The sequence below is a fragment of the Talaromyces marneffei genome, chromosome 7 (genome assembly GCF_009556855.1).
Source record: "Talaromyces marneffei chromosome 7, complete sequence".
Classification (NCBI taxonomy): Eukaryota; Fungi; Ascomycota; class Eurotiomycetes; order Eurotiales; family Trichocomaceae; genus Talaromyces; species Talaromyces marneffei.
Window position 1 is genome coordinate 49,307 of NC_072354.1, and position 18,400 is coordinate 67,706.

The 18,400-nt window shown below is 43.4% G+C and overlaps 6 protein-coding genes across 6 annotated transcripts; 2 read left to right on the forward strand and 4 right to left on the reverse strand.

Annotated features, from left to right (window-relative positions):
• Positions 1–2,509: 2,509 nt before the first annotated feature.
• EYB26_008676 (uncharacterized protein) lies at positions 2,510–2,989 on the forward strand (the record flags this gene model as incomplete). The annotated part of the gene is made up of 1 exon (XM_054267927.1): positions 2,510–2,989. One exon carries the CDS (start codon positions 2,510–2,512, stop codon positions 2,987–2,989), a length of 480 nt encoding a protein of 159 aa, XP_054123902.1.
• A 1,046-nt stretch (positions 2,990–4,035) lies between these two features.
• EYB26_008677 (uncharacterized protein) lies at positions 4,036–4,917 on the reverse strand (the record flags this gene model as incomplete). Its single annotated transcript, XM_054267928.1, has 2 exons — positions 4,036–4,406; positions 4,467–4,917. 2 exons carry the CDS (start codon positions 4,915–4,917, stop codon positions 4,036–4,038), a joined length of 822 nt encoding a protein of 273 aa, XP_054123903.1.
• A 3,065-nt stretch (positions 4,918–7,982) lies between these two features.
• On the reverse strand, positions 7,983–9,845 carry EYB26_008678 (uncharacterized protein; the record flags this gene model as incomplete). Its single annotated transcript, XM_054267929.1, has 6 exons — positions 7,983–8,163; positions 8,222–9,099; positions 9,165–9,267; positions 9,318–9,334; positions 9,393–9,600; positions 9,664–9,845. The coding sequence occupies 6 exons, from the start codon at positions 9,843–9,845 to the stop codon at positions 7,983–7,985; spliced, it is 1,569 nt and encodes a 522-aa protein (XP_054123904.1).
• A 1,208-nt stretch (positions 9,846–11,053) lies between these two features.
• On the reverse strand, positions 11,054–11,983 carry EYB26_008679 (uncharacterized protein; the record flags this gene model as incomplete). The annotated part of the gene is made up of 2 exons (XM_054267930.1): positions 11,054–11,681; positions 11,736–11,983. 2 exons carry the CDS (start codon positions 11,981–11,983, stop codon positions 11,054–11,056), a joined length of 876 nt encoding a protein of 291 aa, XP_054123905.1.
• Positions 11,984–13,849: 1,866 nt separating this feature from the next.
• Positions 13,850–14,355, reverse strand: EYB26_008680 (uncharacterized protein; the record flags this gene model as incomplete). The annotated part of the gene is made up of 3 exons (XM_054267931.1): positions 13,850–13,921; positions 13,975–14,180; positions 14,349–14,355. 3 exons carry the CDS (start codon positions 14,353–14,355, stop codon positions 13,850–13,852), a joined length of 285 nt encoding a protein of 94 aa, XP_054123906.1.
• Positions 14,356–16,776: 2,421 nt separating this feature from the next.
• On the forward strand, positions 16,777–18,171 carry EYB26_008681 (uncharacterized protein; the record flags this gene model as incomplete). The annotated part of the gene is made up of 3 exons (XM_054267932.1): positions 16,777–17,095; positions 17,179–17,654; positions 17,704–18,171. The coding sequence occupies 3 exons, from the start codon at positions 16,777–16,779 to the stop codon at positions 18,169–18,171; spliced, it is 1,263 nt and encodes a 420-aa protein (XP_054123907.1).
• Positions 18,172–18,400: the final 229 nt, after the last annotated feature.

Sequence of the window (18,400 nt, forward strand, 5' to 3'; positions counted from 1 at the left end):
TAATCGAAGAACAATTATTCTGTAATGATATTATGACCACTAAAACGTGTGCTTATTTCCACGTGCCGTGTAGATCTACCACGCACGAGCCACAGACCCTTATCATAGCAGTCCGAATTCAAGAAGGTAACCATCAAGTACATGGAAAATTACTCAAACAGGCAATATTCGTATCAGGAAAAGGTACCAACAATACCATTGATATTATGGAAATCTGTGGGACTTACAGTCGCTGGCTCGCTAAAGCTTGATTGTAAGGAGACAGGCTCGTCGGACTAGCCTAACACCAGTCCTAAGCTTCGTGATACGGGACCGTGTTAAACTGACAGTTCTTCTGTAAATAAGGTATTACCATGGTAAATATGCCCTGTTGCTATGATATTGTTGGAAGCCTGATAGCCTGAGCGAGGCTAATCTCAAAACGGATAGGACTTTCAGCCAATAGGAGGCTGTAAATGTACATTAGTGTCTTGGCAAGGACCCGCATGAAAAGAGAAAGGAACGAGTAAAGAGGTGTTACGAATCAACCTGCATGACGCTAAATTATACTATGACCAGAAAGGAAAGGTTATAAGAAATAAAGTGGGAACGTGTAACGTATCGTATTCTGTGTGTCTTGTGTGTCTATCTGAAGGGAAACTATTGGACATAGGTTGCCATACATAATTATGTGCAAGACTGTGGACGCTAATTTAGTAAGCAGTTCTCTTGGCAAATCCTTGTGATGAGGACCGGTTGATATCCAATGAGAGCAGCCGATTGGATTTATGCGCTGCAACAACCGCATCCGGGATAGCTGTAAAATATCGTCTGTCAGGTTACTTTGGATTTGCGAACGTATGAACCATACGATGACAAGACCAGTGGAAGGAGGTCAGGCTGAAACACCTCGGTATGGGACACGCACCAAGTCACGTGGAGATATGAATGATATACCGATATCTCGACAAGATAAAGGGTAGTAAGGTATATCGTCGCATACTACGATACTACGATATGAATACTACGAAACATGGAGGACTGGATATATAAGGACACTCATTCACCATCATGTATTTAGTTCTTCATAGCTCTTTAATCTAAGTCACTTGATATTAGACTTTGAACAGTGAGAGTCAGCAAGGCATTCTAACTCGTACGGGCACCAGGCTGTACGGGGGATCTCTTCTATCTTAGTTACGTTTAAGACTTCCAGACACCAGTTCGACTATTGTTACTTCGTTTACTCAAGCCACTCTATCGACGATTATCAAGGAATCTTTGTGTGGTTCAACCAAGCCTAGCGTACCTCGACACAACGCTGTTTAACCTAGGCAGATCCAGGTCCGTGACAAGAGGGCGACTTTGGAGCCCAACACAGTCAACAAGAAGGACACATCAGCATATAGTTATATTAAATTTGTATGGTAACCTATGTTACCCGATTACTAGCCTATACGCGGATTCCAACAGATACGTATATTGTAACCACCCCTTCGGTTATTGTAAACACCCCCTTACACGTGTACCGTGGACAACCCTAACACTTACTGACATGCTCATTTCGATGTCAAGAAGAATGTTTTCCATATCTTATATAAGAGATAGTCGGGGAGGTAATCCATAATTAACAAGATTAAGAATCATATTAAAAGAGACTCTTCTTCATATTGAGTTAATTTATATCCGTTGGTATGTTTTTTTACTCTTATATTCCATGAACGACATTAATCTGATCTTGGAGAGTTGTACCGGTATAAATGTGACAGTGGTCAAAACCATGGATTGAGCTATCTAGGTGCACCGAGTCTACAGGCAATATCAAACATGGAGAAGAAAAGGAAAGAAGAAAAAGAAGCTATCCGCCTAGCAAAGGATATTTATGCCTTCCCTTGTGTGAGGGCCTTTCCCAACTAGGCACCGCTCAAGGAGCAATCCCAATATGGCACTGTCAGGGTTCGAAGCCCTATCGACGGGAATACCCTCCTCAGTCCTACCAGCTCTGCCAAGAGTCTCCGCCACGGCGCCTTGGTGATAGCTTACCGTACGGCTGTCACATAAAGGTTAGGGTTAACAGCTGTAGTCTGGTCCGGATCCTGCCATTTTTCAAATCAGGAATGGCTAATAGAATACCGCCTTTAATGTCTGCAAATTTTAACGGCTTTTTTTCCGAATATTAGTGGCCTATTACTATTTGCGTGTTGAAATTGTGTAAATAATATAAAAGCGCATTTGCTGGGGAAAGTGGCCTGATATTAAGGAATCGGCAAGAGTGGAAATAATGCTAGGCAGGACATTAAGAACTGTCTTATATTTTATCTATAGTCTAATTTGCTATGTCTTAGACTGAGGCAATTGAATTTACTGGTGGCTATTCTAAGCGGGTATTTATTTAATAAATATAGTTATTAGTGCTTGTAGATAATAATATTTAGTAATAGGATAGTAGTAAAATAGATATAAAGGGGGCTAATATCCTTTTAATCTTCCTGATCTTAGCGTTAATTATCTATCTATAATCTCAAATAAAATGCGTCTCTTGTTCACTATCCTCACTACTATTAGTAGCCTTTCTTCCTTGGCCGCTGCTGTCAGCCGTTTAAGTGTCTATAATAACTGCACCCAAAATATCTACCTCTGGAATGGAGGCCTTGTTGAGGCCGAAAATATCGTCCTTCGGCCACTCGACTACCACGTTGAAGACATGCGCCCCTCTCCTGGTGGTGTAAGCCTCACGATCACCATCTCCCGAGGTGGTCTCATGGACGGCTCGTCTCGAACCATCTTTCTCTACGATATCCTCCCCCGCGGGATCTTTTACGGTATGGCTAATTTCTTTGGAGACCCCTTGCAAGGTCACCCAATCACGGTCCTCCCTGTAAACCCTTCGGGTCTTGGTTGCGAAATAATTCAATGGTCTCAAGGTTTGCCACCAGGTGGCGAGACGAGGCCCACACTATGCGGACTGAACACCAATGGTTTTCATATAAGTCTCTGCGGTTCCCTCTAAGTGATAATTATTTGTTTGTACGAATGTCACCCTTGCTTGAGATACGGATCTGGAAGATATCTATATTGATCCGAAGATATCCCGTTGATATCTTGATATGGCATGTGCACGTTTCCGCGCTGCGGATCACTGAACATTTCAATACACCAAACGGGGAAGCTGGGGAGCTTTGTTATATGTGTTTTGTGCGGGAATAGCTTCATATCTTCACATGAGTCTTTGAGCTGTGAGTTTCTATGTTGCACTATGAAACCTGCCTTTATCCAAATGTAGCCTGACTTGTCTAAACAAACCCGGATGGAAGGATTTGAATGGGTATATGTATGGAGGAATTTCCCCAACCGATGGTTTTAGAAATCGGCTCATTAGTTATCAATCTGAAGTTATTGTACAGATTAGTTCACCCTCCATAGGTTTTATCGGACTAGCCTTACACCAATCCTTGCTTCGTGATCTTGGACAGTGTAGAACCGCCAGGCTTTTGTTAGGATATAAGAAGACACAGTGTCTACCTAACTATAATACTAACTATTAATAGAAAATAGACACCCCCCCCTAGATGATAACCTTGGAATCGGTCGTCAATCAGTAATCATTAGTATTAGGAATCAAACCATATTATAGATTGTGCTCGGTTTTCATAGGTTTATCGAACTAGCCTCACACCAATCCATGCTTCGTGTTCTTGGACCGTATTAAACCAACAAAACCCGAACACAAGACAGCATTGATCGAACCATACTGGAATCCCGCACCACCCAAATTTAGGAAGACCCTTTGCAAAAGGTAGATCAAATGAAAGTCATTGGCAGCAAAGAGAAGATAAATACAGGCTCAAACTGAAATAATGTGATTGGGAAGTACTGTGTGCGATTCGGGCTGAAGGAATGAATCTGATTGATATCATTCATACCAGCTACAGGTACGACATTGTAACAAGGCGGGAAGCGGTTTCAAGATAAATATATCCGGAAGGTTTAAGATATGACAAACGCGTTGTATGAAAAAGATAGCTTTCGTTTATTGCGTCAACCACAACGAGGAATTTATCCCGACGGAGTGGCTGCAAGTTCCAACAAGTTGTTCTGACCGAGGGTATTCTGGGTATAACGAGCGTTGAATTTCACCACCTTCTTCACCTTATTATAGGTTTGGACATTGAGAGGCATTGGCTCTGTACTGATGTACCAGGAAAGCCCTTCACTGCAGGGTGGAGTCGTAAGAGAACCCGAATACTGGAAGATACCGTGATTTGAAAAATGTTGGTTGACAGTAGTGAAGTCCAAGGGTCCGGTCTTTGTGAAGGTACCAGGTGTAGTGATGTCGTCGAGGTGGGCAAAAACCGAGTCGAAAAGCGGATTGGAAGCGCCAGACTCAGAGAGCTGGAAGAGGAAGGCAGCAACAGCGATTTGAGATGCTGGTTTTATGATCAGATACCATAGTTATATCTAGTGCGGGAAAAGATAGCATAACGTACCTTCGTTCTCGAAGACAAAGTGGGCTTCCATTGGAAAGTACTCCTCGTTGACACGGTGCTCGCTTGGAGTATGAAAATGGAACTGGGCAAGCTTGTAGATAGATTCGGGAGTAGTAAGAGTACCATTATTTGCCACTACCTCCACAACGTTGTTCAGGTTCTCCAGCTCAACTCCATCTGCACAGGGTATGTCCAGTTTCACAGATCCAGGAATAGCGTAAGTGATACCTTCCATCACTATATCCACGGGAGACTGGTTTTTGCCCGTGGCGCAGGCATTATTAGCTGTTGTATTTAATAAATGCCAGTTCAGAGGGCCGCCAGTGGCAGTATAGTTGAAGGACAGTATGTCCACTACGCCTTCAGCGGCACGAGGCATGAGCGATGTGCCATAAATACAGGAGGCAGAAGCTGCCGTGATAAGAGACACAAAAGCGAGAGCAAAATCCATGATTGACGAAGTGAGATGAATGATGAGTTGAGATCGGGAGTCTTGGGTTGGTGTCAGAACAGGAAACTTGGGACCTTTTATACCCTTATACAGATTCTCAAAAAGAATAAAAAATGACTAGAATGACCACTATTGCTTCTGTGGTCAGCTCCTAGTGCAGTATGGAAATGGTATACTTCCTTGGCTTCTACACCCAAAACATTGTTGTAACATGTTCTCTTGAACATATTTTGAAATAGGATACTTCGGTTTATACTATCTGAGTATAACGACGACGGCGTCCGATAAAAATCGACCAAATGCTGTGGTCTATAATAGTTAGAAGGACATAGCTGGGCTTGCCAGCATTTCCGCAATGAGGTTTGTAACTTCTTGGGTTTCAGCAAGCTCAAACGGCTGCGCCAAATGCTAGGTCAACCAGGTACCAAGTCAATAGCCAAGGTTTCTCAAATATGCTTTGGCAGCTCTGCACAGAATATCCCTGCTTCTTGTTAAATGTATATCTCAATATTTTCGTTAGGATCTCAATGTGGCTTCCATATGTAACCCAAGGCGCCCTGCCAATCTCTCGGCACGTGTCGTCCAACCTTGGCCCGAGCTGTGGCGGTGCCGAGCCGTCACAGCTTGATGCAAGAGGTACAGAAAACCGGTACGAGTCAAAGAACCAGGAATTATTATAAAAATACATTCTGATATGGCTAATGTATGGGCTCGAATAGAAATGAATTTTTGGTAGCTAACCAGGCTTATACCTTTGAACTGCCGCGTGCTCAATGGTGGACGGACTACTACCGTAGTAATACCTAGCTATATTCCTAATCCGCACCTGGTTGGAAAAGAGTTGGGTGCGCTGACAAAGCGCTTGATGGGTTCAAGCAAGGCATTAGTGGAATCAAATTGGCTGTTCGGCTTTGAGTTTAGTCTGATATATAATGGACTTTTCGAACAGGCTCAATTCTAGGTTATTAGCTAGTCTAGAGCTAGCTATCCACAGGCTAGGATTTATTAAAAAGCATAGAAGGGCTTGATGTCAAGTAAGTGTTCAATTTGCACTAATCTGCCATTTATTGATTGGCAATTTCAATCTTCGGAACAACTGCTAAAAAAATAGAATTACTATTTATTATCCCATGACAATGAACTGTTCCATGTACAGTCCGTGACTAAAAACAAGAAATTCTGTTCGATCAGGCAATAGATATGCCCCAACTCTATGCAACGCATTAGTCCACACAGCATGAGCACAGATTCATCGCATTATGACTTACGTTATTCCAAAGAAGCACACAAGCATCACTGCCCCCTCAAAGTAATTGGCTTTTCCACGAAGTATCACGAAACTAACAATCAATGTCGTGGTTATTCTTGTTGCCGTTTCGACCATATCAAAATGAAGAGTCGTGTCTTGTTGGATGACCCATCCCACCATCGCCGTCAGCGGCGTCATTGACAGTCCAATCTATATCGCTGATCCAATAGCGATGATGATAGCTAAACCCTTCTCATCTCTCGCTGCGACTGTAGATGCTGTCAAGGTCTCAGCGACATTTCCAACGACCAGAAGAATAATGAGTTACACGAAATACTGGCGAAGATGCCGTGTTCATTTATGGCCCCGAAACTAGATACGATAGTATCGGCGCAAACGCTGATGAGGGCAGTCGATATAGCAAGTATTATAACAGCTTCAATTCTTTTATTGCCGCCATCCGCTGTTCCGGGACTAAGGTCAAGATCGGAGACGGAATTATCTCCGTTATTGACTCCATATCTACTACATAGTAGAACAGGGGCTGGGGCGGATATAAAATCCGATACAGATGGGCTCAGTACAGAAAAGCCATCGTATGTCGAAGTAGTATTCAAGATGGTCTCATTGTAATTGATTGTTATTGATGGATGTTTTGGTTCACTAGTTAATTCGGTCGCTGCAAGCGGTTAGCTTATTGTTCTTATAACTCCGAAGTTCCATATCATAAAGTCCCCAGACAGACGTGTCTTCTAATTCAATGTCCTCGGTCATTCGAGACTGCCTCATGCGGAACAAAGGTGAGTGGGGGTCTTGAGCCACCTAGTGCTTGGCTTGTTTTGCGGGGCCACTGGGTGCGTGGACTTCACCGGTACCTAGCATTCAAGGGGATGATAGTTAATGGGCAGTTGACAGATCACGCCACGAACACGTTCAAGTTGTTTCAATAACATCGTGCATTTCTTTAAAGTGACAAAGTTGAATGATTTTCCAGAAGTATTGACAATCCCGAGCAGTCATGATCAGAGACGGTGCCTTTTGCAAGCATCGTCTATTGCTGAGCTGAGGTCGGGAATAATCCGTAGGGCTTGGCTGTCGCGAGAACCGACGCTCCAAGTTTGAAAAACACCCGTACTTCGTACAAGCACTCCTTGGCGACCCAAGAAACCCACCACGCCGCGATAAGAAAAACACCAGACAGACCGCCAACAATTTCAGCGGGACTTAGTGGAATAAAAACCATCCAGCAGTGTCGAATATTACACACATGCAACCCAATTGGGAAGTGTTATCAATCATACCGGTATCGTCTCCGAGCTTAGAAAAATGCGGACTTGAACAACATGGGCCAGAGAGGATGTCATTATCGCAAATAGGATTGATAAGTACGAGCCCAGTACGAGTTTTGTTTGAAATAAATAAATAGTATTGGATTATGAAAGTGCTGACCAAAGGTAACTAAGTTAGTTACAGATTGTGGTCGTTTGCCTGAAGATCTGCTGCAGATAGTTTGGATTCGGTATTATTTTGATCAAGGATATGCAGCAAAACTTACAATCTCAAAGCTCAATATGCTGATTGCATATACCAGCGCCCTATATTGAGCGGTTCCATTAGAACCCCCTGGAAGAATACCTGGGTAACTAAATATTTCTGGTATTATCAGATGCCTCAATTATGACAAGCATAGACTCCATGTTATTTCTATTTGAAACCAATTTAAATCATCAACATGGCAGTTTATTAACGGTCTCAAAATACTTAACAGATATACTTGATGTCGATGAATTCGAGGATTTTGCATCTGCTCTCCGCATCATTTGTGCTCGCAGCCTTTATCACGGTTGACCATCATCCAGTATGTAGTAGCACTTTTAGTTCTCAAGAATTTTCCATACTTGATCATCACCAAGAAAACTAACGAAGCTAGCATGCCAATAAATGCAGCCGAGATGAAGCAGTTTTGGTATCCGAGATTTGTCAACCAGGGTGTGATTCTGAAACACAACAAGTCAATATCGTTCCTGTTGTTTTAATAGGCAAATATTATCTTACCCATATGAGATGGCAAATGACATCGTATTGCGAACGAGAATAACAGTGACGATTCCATCGGTGCTAATGTCATGATAACTGTCAATGAGGTAGTTGACACTCAATGTGACGCCCATTGTCGATACAAAAGCCAGAGAGCCCATTCCAAATATCAGTCCAAACCAATGCACTCCATGCTGAGCTCCGACACCCCAAAGTATAAGAGACGCTGGCACTACAATCACGCAAATAGAAAATGGCCATAAGCGATGTTCGGCTTCCATAATGCCATTGTTACGGCGCGCAAGCTTGATGGTTAGCCAGTCGCTCAGCCTACCAGATATAAGAGATGCAATGATAACGCCAATGCAGCATGACAGGTAACTTAGTCCAACTATCGAAGGTGAAAAATTGTAGGGCGCAGCTGACAGAATAATAGATGCTGTCGCGTTGAGGACATTGAACCAGATCAGATAAGATCCGTATGAAAATCCTGCATAGAAGATGACCGGCCAGCCCAGATAACGCAGGCTTTGAAGTGCATGTTTAAACATGTTTTGACCAGGATTAGCTGTTACGATTGACATTTTTGCAACGAATGACTTTGGTGCATTGTCGATTTGTTGTCCTTCTGTAATCCGAGGGGCCGGGGTTGATTTTTCTCCGGTTGTAGGTTCTTCTCGAGACATCGCCACAGTATTCCGATTGTAATTGGTCTCTTCCATGAACAAGGCTAGAAAAACAAAAGTCGCCCCTAAGAAAATAGCAGGCCAGTAGAATACCCATCTCCATCCCTGGTACTCAGCGATGAATCCACATATCACCGGAGCAAAGTAATTACTTCCTGCCAAGGTCAAGGCATAAATGCCCATATAAGTACCTCGTTCATGTGTGAAATACTGTTGCGTATCAGTTTCATTCTCTTGTAAGAATTAACCCGTCAATGTGAGAAACGGGGACTTACCAGATCAGTTACACAAATTTCTGGAAGAGCTTCGATTGGGGAAATGAAAAAGCCCATCAGGATGCACTTTGCTATCCATTCGCCATTGGTTTTTACATATGCACTTCTCGTATGTGAGTATCGTGAAGTAATTTTGAGTGCTGATAGTCTTACCTCCAGATCGATGTGCCCTTTAGAACTTTGTCAGTGCCATATACTATAGGTATTATTAAAGGATGGTGTACTAACAATGCCTCCAAGGATAGAAATCAAAAACGTAAGACGTTTACCAAATCGCAAAGAAAATGGCTGCCAGAATAGTAAACTCCAACCTAGGAATAAGAACATGTATCCTGTTCCTTGATTCAAGGTGTCCGTTGATACTCCCGTTGCCTCTGAGAGAGGAACAAGGACAGAATAAACAGTCGACACCGCGATACCCGTGAACCAGGTGTATCTACCACTCATTAATGATTATGCATCTCATTATGGTAACGGTTTTCTCTCGAAATTCACATACAGATTCTGGCAGATCAGCGACAGCAGTTTGCGGCGCGGAGACCAGTTGAGGGGATCGTTCGGGTCACTTGATGGCGTTGGATCCAGAACGATATCTCCATTTTTACTCGCATGGCGAGTTTCCATTGTATGGTCCACATCAACGAGTTTAACCGTCCCGGGGATCTCCATCTCGTGCGACATGATGCTTTTCTTGAAATAGAAGTGACCGGGATGTCGGTGAGGGGTTTCTCTGAGTACCAAAACAAATAAGCGCTCAGAAAAAGGATTCCAAATCAAATGCCACGACGGACGTTTATATTAATTAGGCAGCGTTATCTACAACGAAGCACATGAACACCGAATGATAGAAGATGCAGGTTACACCAAGCCTCTAAATCCGCACTAGAGGGCAAAAAGATAAGAATCTGAGCGCCAGGGTTATGAAACCTATTTGGGAAACCAAGTGGACTTGGCGGGGGTAGATTGGGGTGATAAACAAACCCTAAAACATTACTAAGAGCAAGGCCAACGTATGTTTATTGGATGCAAGTCTTGTCCAACATTCCTTATCAATCAGCATCTGATAAGGGACGATGATCGGGGGATAAAAGATACAGATCATGTTACAGATCAGCATTATTAGCCTGGGCAGCAGACGGATAACAATGCGAGCTGGTTGTTTTTAGTCCGACATTCCAGACAAGAAACTATAAAATTTGGAAACATGATTAAAATAAAATCTCGACATAGTTACTTAAAGAGATACTTGCTCTTAGGTCATCATACATTATGTATGATATGCTGTCATTTCAAGAGTGCACAAGAAGACAAAAAGCATCATGCCGCTGAAATTAAAAATAACGCCGTTACACATATTATCTGCGGAAATGATGAGCCAAGAGCAGAATAAAATACGCAACAACTCTATAAATGGTTCCAATGAGGAGCAATTTTCCACATGTTTCGCCAAAGCCAGTCAAGATGGTATCCCGTAAGCTGGGATGCTAGGTCAACATCATAGAGGTACGCAAATGGTGAAACCAAACGACCAAGATACAATTCAGCAAGCACGCCACAACCACCCAAGACGCCACGACTCGACTTTTCTTAATCGAGGGGCCGCACCGGACAGAATACCGACAATGAGACTAGCCATCATTGCAAAGAGCGGCGAGCGGCGCATCTTCGCGTGTGGCATCTGTACTGACGATATAGCTTTGGCTATACAATATGCAACCCGTGAATGGCCGGCCTCGGCTTCACGTCGCTGTAAGAGCATTTCTTTGGAGTATGCCTTTACACCGGGAGAGCAGCCACGAGACCGATAGCAATGACAATGAGAAGAGCCAACTTTGGAGCTGATGCAATATCTGTTGCAGACGACAAGATGCCTTTCTTAGGATTCTGAGCTAAACCAAGAAACCGGCCAGGGTGGCCAGACCCATTTCAGCCCAATAAGCGGACATGGCACGATATTGCTGAAGCATCGCGCGACACAAGCAGAGCCAAACCTGTTTGATTCTTAGCGCTCCACGGTTTTCCATCGCTTTCCGCATTACAGTATTTCCCAATGTTGTTATGGTGTGTCGGTCGGTATTCGTTGCGCCCATCTTTCGACGATGGCCAGACCAGTAGTCGATTAGAGCTTCCTTTGAGATATCACCGCTCTGCTTGTATTCTCTTCCATTTCCAGTGATGATATCGCCATGATTACTATACTCCGGGAAATGGAACCCGACATTTTCAAAGTATTGCTTTACGTCGACCTGAGGACCTTCGTAAATGGTCTGGCCATTACCGAGTAGAATAAGGGTATCAAACAAATCGAAAATCTCCGAACGAGGCTGATGGATAATTACAATGACTGAGATACCTAGGCGGGCGATGGCCTTCAAGGTTTTCATCATGGAAGATGCTGAAGTAGCATCCAGACCACTTGTAGGCTCATCCAAGAAGATTGCCATAGGTGCTGCTGCCAATTCCATACCAATGCTCACACATTTTCTCTGTCCTCCGCTGATAATAGGCTTTCCGACACTACCAACTTATGAATCCCGCACATGAGAGAGTTCGAGACAGTCAATGACAGACTTTGTGTGGGCCTTGATATCAGCATCTCTCCAACCCCGAGGAAGTCGGCATCTGGCAGCGTGGACAATATTTTCGTAGACATTCAATTCGGGGAGTACAATGTCGTCTTGAGGCACGTATCCAATGACTTTCTTGTGGCGCCTCAAGTTACCTGGACTATTGTTTACAGCCACAATACCATCGGTATTGTTCGTCTTTCCCATAAGCACGTTGACAAATGTTGATTTTACGGCACCAGATCCTCCCATGACTGCAGCCAGAGTTCCTCGATCAATTGATCCACTAACATTCTGCAAAATAGGCCTAGCATTTTTCTTTGGATGAAATTTCAAATTGGAATAGCGGAAAGATAAACCAAAATTGGTGGCATCTGTCGCTCTACGCAGCGACTCAATAAACTTCATGAGACAGCAGCTGGTTGTCAGTGAAATGACCGGTTGTATGTTAACCCTAACCCATTTCGATCTGAGAGGGAGGTTATCAAAATAAAAGGAGAAAGAAGGTGTATAGTACAGCTCAGCTCTTTGGGCAGTTTTCATCAAGTTATACTCTGTATTATGTCATAAATTTGCTTTGTTAGGCTGTTTATTCATCCTGACTTGTGAATGCAGTGTAGCCCCCCTTGGATGTTTGGTCTTATAATAAGGCTTTAGTCCAGCTTGACATACCTATAGGTAGGTAAATGTTGGTTTTTATCCAAATCGAACAAAGGTTGTTTCCCACAACCTCATAACAAAGAGGCTGCCAATCTCTTTGGCTGTCTTATTGGTTACCGTGTTTGAATGGTTCATGTTAGTAATGATTTTGGACTGCTGTCTCTTTTTATGCTTAATCACTGCGACTGAATTGAGATTGCCGCGTGTGAGTCCCAAACAGCACGCTATCCTAGCTCGTCATAATAAGGTACTTCCCTATACAAATCCTATTATCATTCTATATCAACAAATTGAACTCCATCCATGCATCGATTTTGTGGATTTTTTGGGCATATGGCGTCGTTTCCAAGAGCCAACAACGAAACTATATATTTCCATCCAGAGGTCCCGGGTACCTAGGTATCATCAATCTATGAATATCCCCACACGGAAATTATCTCAAGGCTAGTTTAATATCCATGGCGGTTTGAAATACAAGTAATACCTGAAATCGCGGTTCAAAGTTTATGGAGACAGAAAGTCAAGATCTCATCCATTTCTGTTCAACGTGGAGTGTCGGTGAAAATAGTGACGCGTTTCGGAAAACGCGACGGGCTACACATATCAACAACCCTTCGGAGGGAATAAAGGTAGTAAGTACTGTCATTCTCCTCTAAGGCTTATTATTGAATGCTTAAAGTTGTTTGCAACCGACTGCACAAAATAGTCACCAACACTTATGGGTGGACTGGAAATTGATCAGACCCGAACAAGAATCTAGGAATGGGAGGAAAATGAAACTACTACTTTTTTCTTGGGAGCTTGTGAAACACAATCTCATCGCGCGTGATTAAAGTATGCAATAGGATATCGCGAAGGCCATTTACCTACATCCTTTGCGCGCACTTGGTAGAAATTGGATTTCAATCGGTCATCGGACCACGCCGCTGATGAAACAACAAGTAAGTTGAGTGTCACGTATTATTGAATGAGCTGCATGCACGTGGGATTTGGAAGGGTCCTTACTCAACATATTACCGATATTGACTACCATTGGATCAGCCTCAGCAGGAAGTGGTGTAAACACGTCACCAATGGGAAAACTGGAATGACTCTCTCTTCCAGGGCACATCTCAAGAACGTCCTCCCCATTACGCTGAAATAGCAAAGTGAGACAACCAATGTCAGTATGGCTTCCAGCTCTCTAGGTGCCCTCTGCGTCCTCGGAGGGATGTTAGTGGATCAATCGTAGCTGCGTTAAGCAGTCAAGCTGAGTCGGATGGTTGGCAGTTCTGAAATGGTCTTCTGGAAAACCCAGAGCTATTGCAAGGCAGAACACCATGCGGCAACATATATAGAAAAGATCTATGAGCTATCGATATCCGACACCCACAAACTTGGTCGGAAACGCCTTCACACCTCTTCATAAAGGCCTGGTCGTTTGGATAAAATCAGGTACGGTACGTCATCGTCGCTTGGTCACTCAGAGTTGCGCTGTAGCCATAGAGACACCTTTTGATCATATGTCCCAGTGCTTGGGCATAGTTGAGCCTTTACAACAGCACGATTAGACAAATCTTCCTCTCTATTGGATTACGACTCACCATGTACTCCCAGGCGTTGTTGGATTTTGTGTCGTCAGGCGTCTTACCCTTGATTTCTTCTAGGAGATCGAAAAACTTTTTGGATATAGAGAATTGACGTTCAATCTCTTCAATTGTTATTCCGTGGTCCACCAATGTGAAGAACCCGGCATTCTCCGCTGCAGCGATCAACTGCTGGGTGATTTCGTCTTTTCGCTGATTGAAATCTATACCCTTCGATTAGTCTATATTCGGTCCAGCCATTATGACATAGGCGCTTTTTAAGGAAATTATAGGAACTAGTCGTGCGACCATTTTGTTATGCGTATCTCTCTTTGTATGTATTCAAATCACGTCGCTTGGTTGGTGTAAAGAAAGTTTGATAAATCTACTACCGGGCATCTGGCTGGCGCTCAACTTACAGACTTAACCATCATGTCATGCATTCGATAATACTTAAGCGAAGCTCGCCCCCAAAAACACATATGGAGGCCTATTGTAACGACCCCTAGGTATCTTATCGACCATCTCGGCAATGTTCCTCGGATAGCTGTGGTTTATCTCCGGACGATTCTGGGATATCTGATAACATCGTATGCTGTATTACAGCCTGTCCAGGTATAATACAGAAAGCTGCACGACTCAGATATGGATCGGGGTTTATTAGAAGCAACGAAAGGATTAGTCAACTTTATCCTGAATTAAAGAATATCCGGGCTCAACGAGTCTGGAGATAGAGTGTACACAATGGACAAGGCAAGGCTGTTCCAACTTCCAAGACACGTTTCTCAATGCACAACCACTAAGAGACGGCTAGCCTGAGGATATGTGAATTGCGGAGATAGGGGCTAAATGCACGGGCCCGCCTCCCAGCTTGCAAGCAGAGACAAAGCCCTCAACTTGCCCACACAAAACCATGTGTTATTTGATCCAAATTTAGAAGAGGCCAAACACGTGCGCCAGAAGATCGATCGGCGAATTATGCCCCTAATCTTCACAGTATATCTCCTGCAACTGTTGGACAAGAACAGTCTATCGTTTGTTGCCATCAAGGGAATAATAGACAGTGCTCATTTGACAGCATCACAATTTTCCCGGCTGGGCTCTATTGTCTAGTAAGCCCCTCTATTAATTGTAAAACGGTCAAGGCTGACATGTTTCCACAGCTTCTGAATCTAGGAGGCGATGTTCAATCTTCCTGATGCGGCGAGTCCCCAAAGCCAAGTATGTATCAGTCATGTGTATGATATGGAGTGTAATCGTCTAGATGCCCCACGAAACCATGCCTCACGAAACCTTGTAGCCGGTTTACAATCGAGAATTTATTATCATCTTATGATTTTTGAGTCTGTTCTAGAAATTAAACTATTAGTATGTTTCTCTGTATTAACCTCGAACGATTCAGAGCGACAATGGCTTGCTTAAATTCTTTCCAACGCAAGATCAAATAAATTCCAACAACAGCTTGCCTTGAGACATATCCTCGGTCCCGATTGATAAGACATTGCTAGGTGGATTTGCCATCAGTAAATGCTACTAGGCGTTTGTAAAAGGTGTTGTCACCTTAAATGATTATGCTTCTTAAGCACGTGAAAGAGAGGAGGTGAACCTAGGATCAAAATATTCAAACGAGTTGCTTGCCTTATATTGATTTGCCGTGTAGGGATTGTCCCCGGAGTCTCTTGATGTGGATTGTCTGTTACACGCCCAAAACCCTAATGTGAGCTATCCGATATAGCTATCTACGTATGTATATCAAGTATGGTCATTCTCTACAGCGTGTTATCTCGTTTAGAAGTCATTATAGTCTCAGACTACAGATGGCTCGAACTTCAAAGTACTGCCAAATAGAACTGGCGCTGAACCTCTTCCCCCGTGTCGTTATCCCAGTCTCTCTGTAAACAACTAATGGGTAATTTAAAAACCTAAATGACGGACATGACCAAAAATTGACGCATAATTGTATATTGAGGCTAGAACGAATTGTGATCGCATTTCCTACTCTTTTAAAAGTCTGAAAGCACGTAGTATATTCGGTATTGACGTCGACGACCTGTGCACGACTTCGCGGAAGCGTTACTGGTAGTAACGATGTCGGGATTCACAAAACCACCTAACGGATATACCAAATGCAAAAACGAAACTAGATTAAATCGTGCATTGGCTGAGCCGAGCTGAAAGCTGACAACCTGGCTCTGAGCCCTGTTCTAGCCCGTGGTGTCGTACAATGCGTTGTCTGGTCGAACTGTGAGATATTAATCAGTCCACTAGGTACTACCGTGGAGACTTGAGAAATGTAGCTCGAATGCAAGCTGTCTTAGGCGCCACCTATGACTGCTCTAGTCCACGCCCCCGTACTCCAACTAAATACGAGTATTGTAAACATGACACTCATCTATTACGCGGTATGGTAAGTATGTTTGTAAGTAAAGTTACGAAAAACACGTTAACAATAATACCATTCGGTACGGAGGTGGGAGTCAAATGTGATAATAATACGCTAAATCACACTAACTTGCTAGCTGCAGGTCTAGCGTGTAAAACTGGGTACGCATATTACCCTAGTATTTACTAGGCAGCTCGAGTACCCCAATTTCAGCTTGTCCCGCCCTCTCAACAATTCTTTGCTTTTGCTGAATTGAAGCTATTCCCACCAAATTGATATTATATTATAGCGCTATCTCTACAGAGTATAGTGAATATCTCTTTCCTTACACCGCTTCTTTGCCCGTTTGCTAACAACATTGAATATTTAGGAATCGATCGTACCCAGTACTCTCTACATTGTATCCCCCACCGATTCGTACATTTCTTTTAATCAGGATGGCAAGAGAGGAATATTCAGTGGAAACCCGCGCCCAGATCGTGGCCTTGGTGATGATTGCAAAAATGAAGCCTCAAGACGTCGCTATATTGCTCAATATACCCCGGGTGAGCGTTTACCAAATCGTACAACGCGCCAAAGAGCATGGATATGATCCTACAGTCAATCCTCGTATTGAGCATGAGCACGTCGCTAATAATACGCGTAGTGGCCGCCCAAAAGTGGTTACTGAAGCTATTGAGGCCTCAATTATTGCAAGTATTACTAAGGATAGGGCTGGTCGTGAGAAGTCTGCTGAATATCTCGCTTATGAAGCCGGTATTTCTGAATCCTCTGTTCTGCGTCTTTGAAATTGAATTCTTTTAATAAATGCAAGCCAACTGTGAAACCTGGTCTGACAGATAAAATGAAGCAGGCAAGGCTCGCATTTGCTCTTGAGCATCAACACTGGACTCTTGAAGACTTTAAGAATATTATATGGACGGATGAGACCTCTGTTGTCCTAGGCCACCGGAGAGGCTCTAATCGTGTATGGCGCAGGTCTTTTGAATGCTACAATTCTACTGTTATCCGCCGTCGCTTCAAGAAAGCGTGTGAATTCATGTTTTGGGGTTGCTTTTCATATGATGCTAAAGGTCCCTATCATATATATCAAAAAGAGAATGCGGCAGCTAAGAAAAAAGCTGAGAAAGAGTTGCAAATTATAAATCGACACCGTGAGCAAGCAGCTCGAGAAGAATGGGAGTTAAATAATACTTTTTCAAGGCTTCAATTACGTCCTCGTCGCGGTAGAAAGCCAAAGTTCAAGTTCACTACGAAGAATGGAAAGCTCGTACGAAAAGGCACAGATGGCATTGATTGGTATCGTTATCAAAAGGTCTAGTAATCTTCATATAAATATGATTCTTAAGCTAATATCTATATAGGAAATTCTTGTGCCAAAGCTGCTTCCTTTTGCACAGGAATGTAAGCGTTCCAGGCCAGGCACAATTGTAATGGAGGATAACGCACCTGCGCATGCTCATTTTCACCAAAAAGAGATATATTCGTTCCATGACGTGCAGCGCCTACTTTGGCCTGGTAATTCCCCTGATTTGAATGCTGTTGAGCCGACGTGGTTTTGGCTCAAGAAACGTACAACTCTCCAAGGAGCCCCTGGTGACAGGAAGACAGCAGTTGAAGCATGGCAAAAAGCATGGGAAAGGCTACCCCAGCATCGTATCCATGCTTGGATTGGGAGGATCCCATTTCATATACAAGAAATCATCCGTCTAGAGGGTGGAAATGAGTATCCGGAGGGGCGGCCCCAGGGTGACGTACGCTCACGTTGCCGGCGTAAAGGCGTGCTCTCGTTCCGGGCATATCTAGAGGATGAGTGGGAGGACTTGGAATAGCCTCAAAATGGCTAAATGAGGCATCAGGATTGCTGAATAGCTTGGGAACTCTCTTTTACTTGTTTAATATTTTGTATCTACATAAATTTGTATAGTAATTTTGGTGTATGGGCAGGTATCATCAAAACACGCTAACAGCCACTAGTCGTCACTAGCGTTGTGTATTATTCTCGGTATTATTATCACTTTTGACTCCCACCTCCGTAGTTAATATCATTCGATTTAAGAG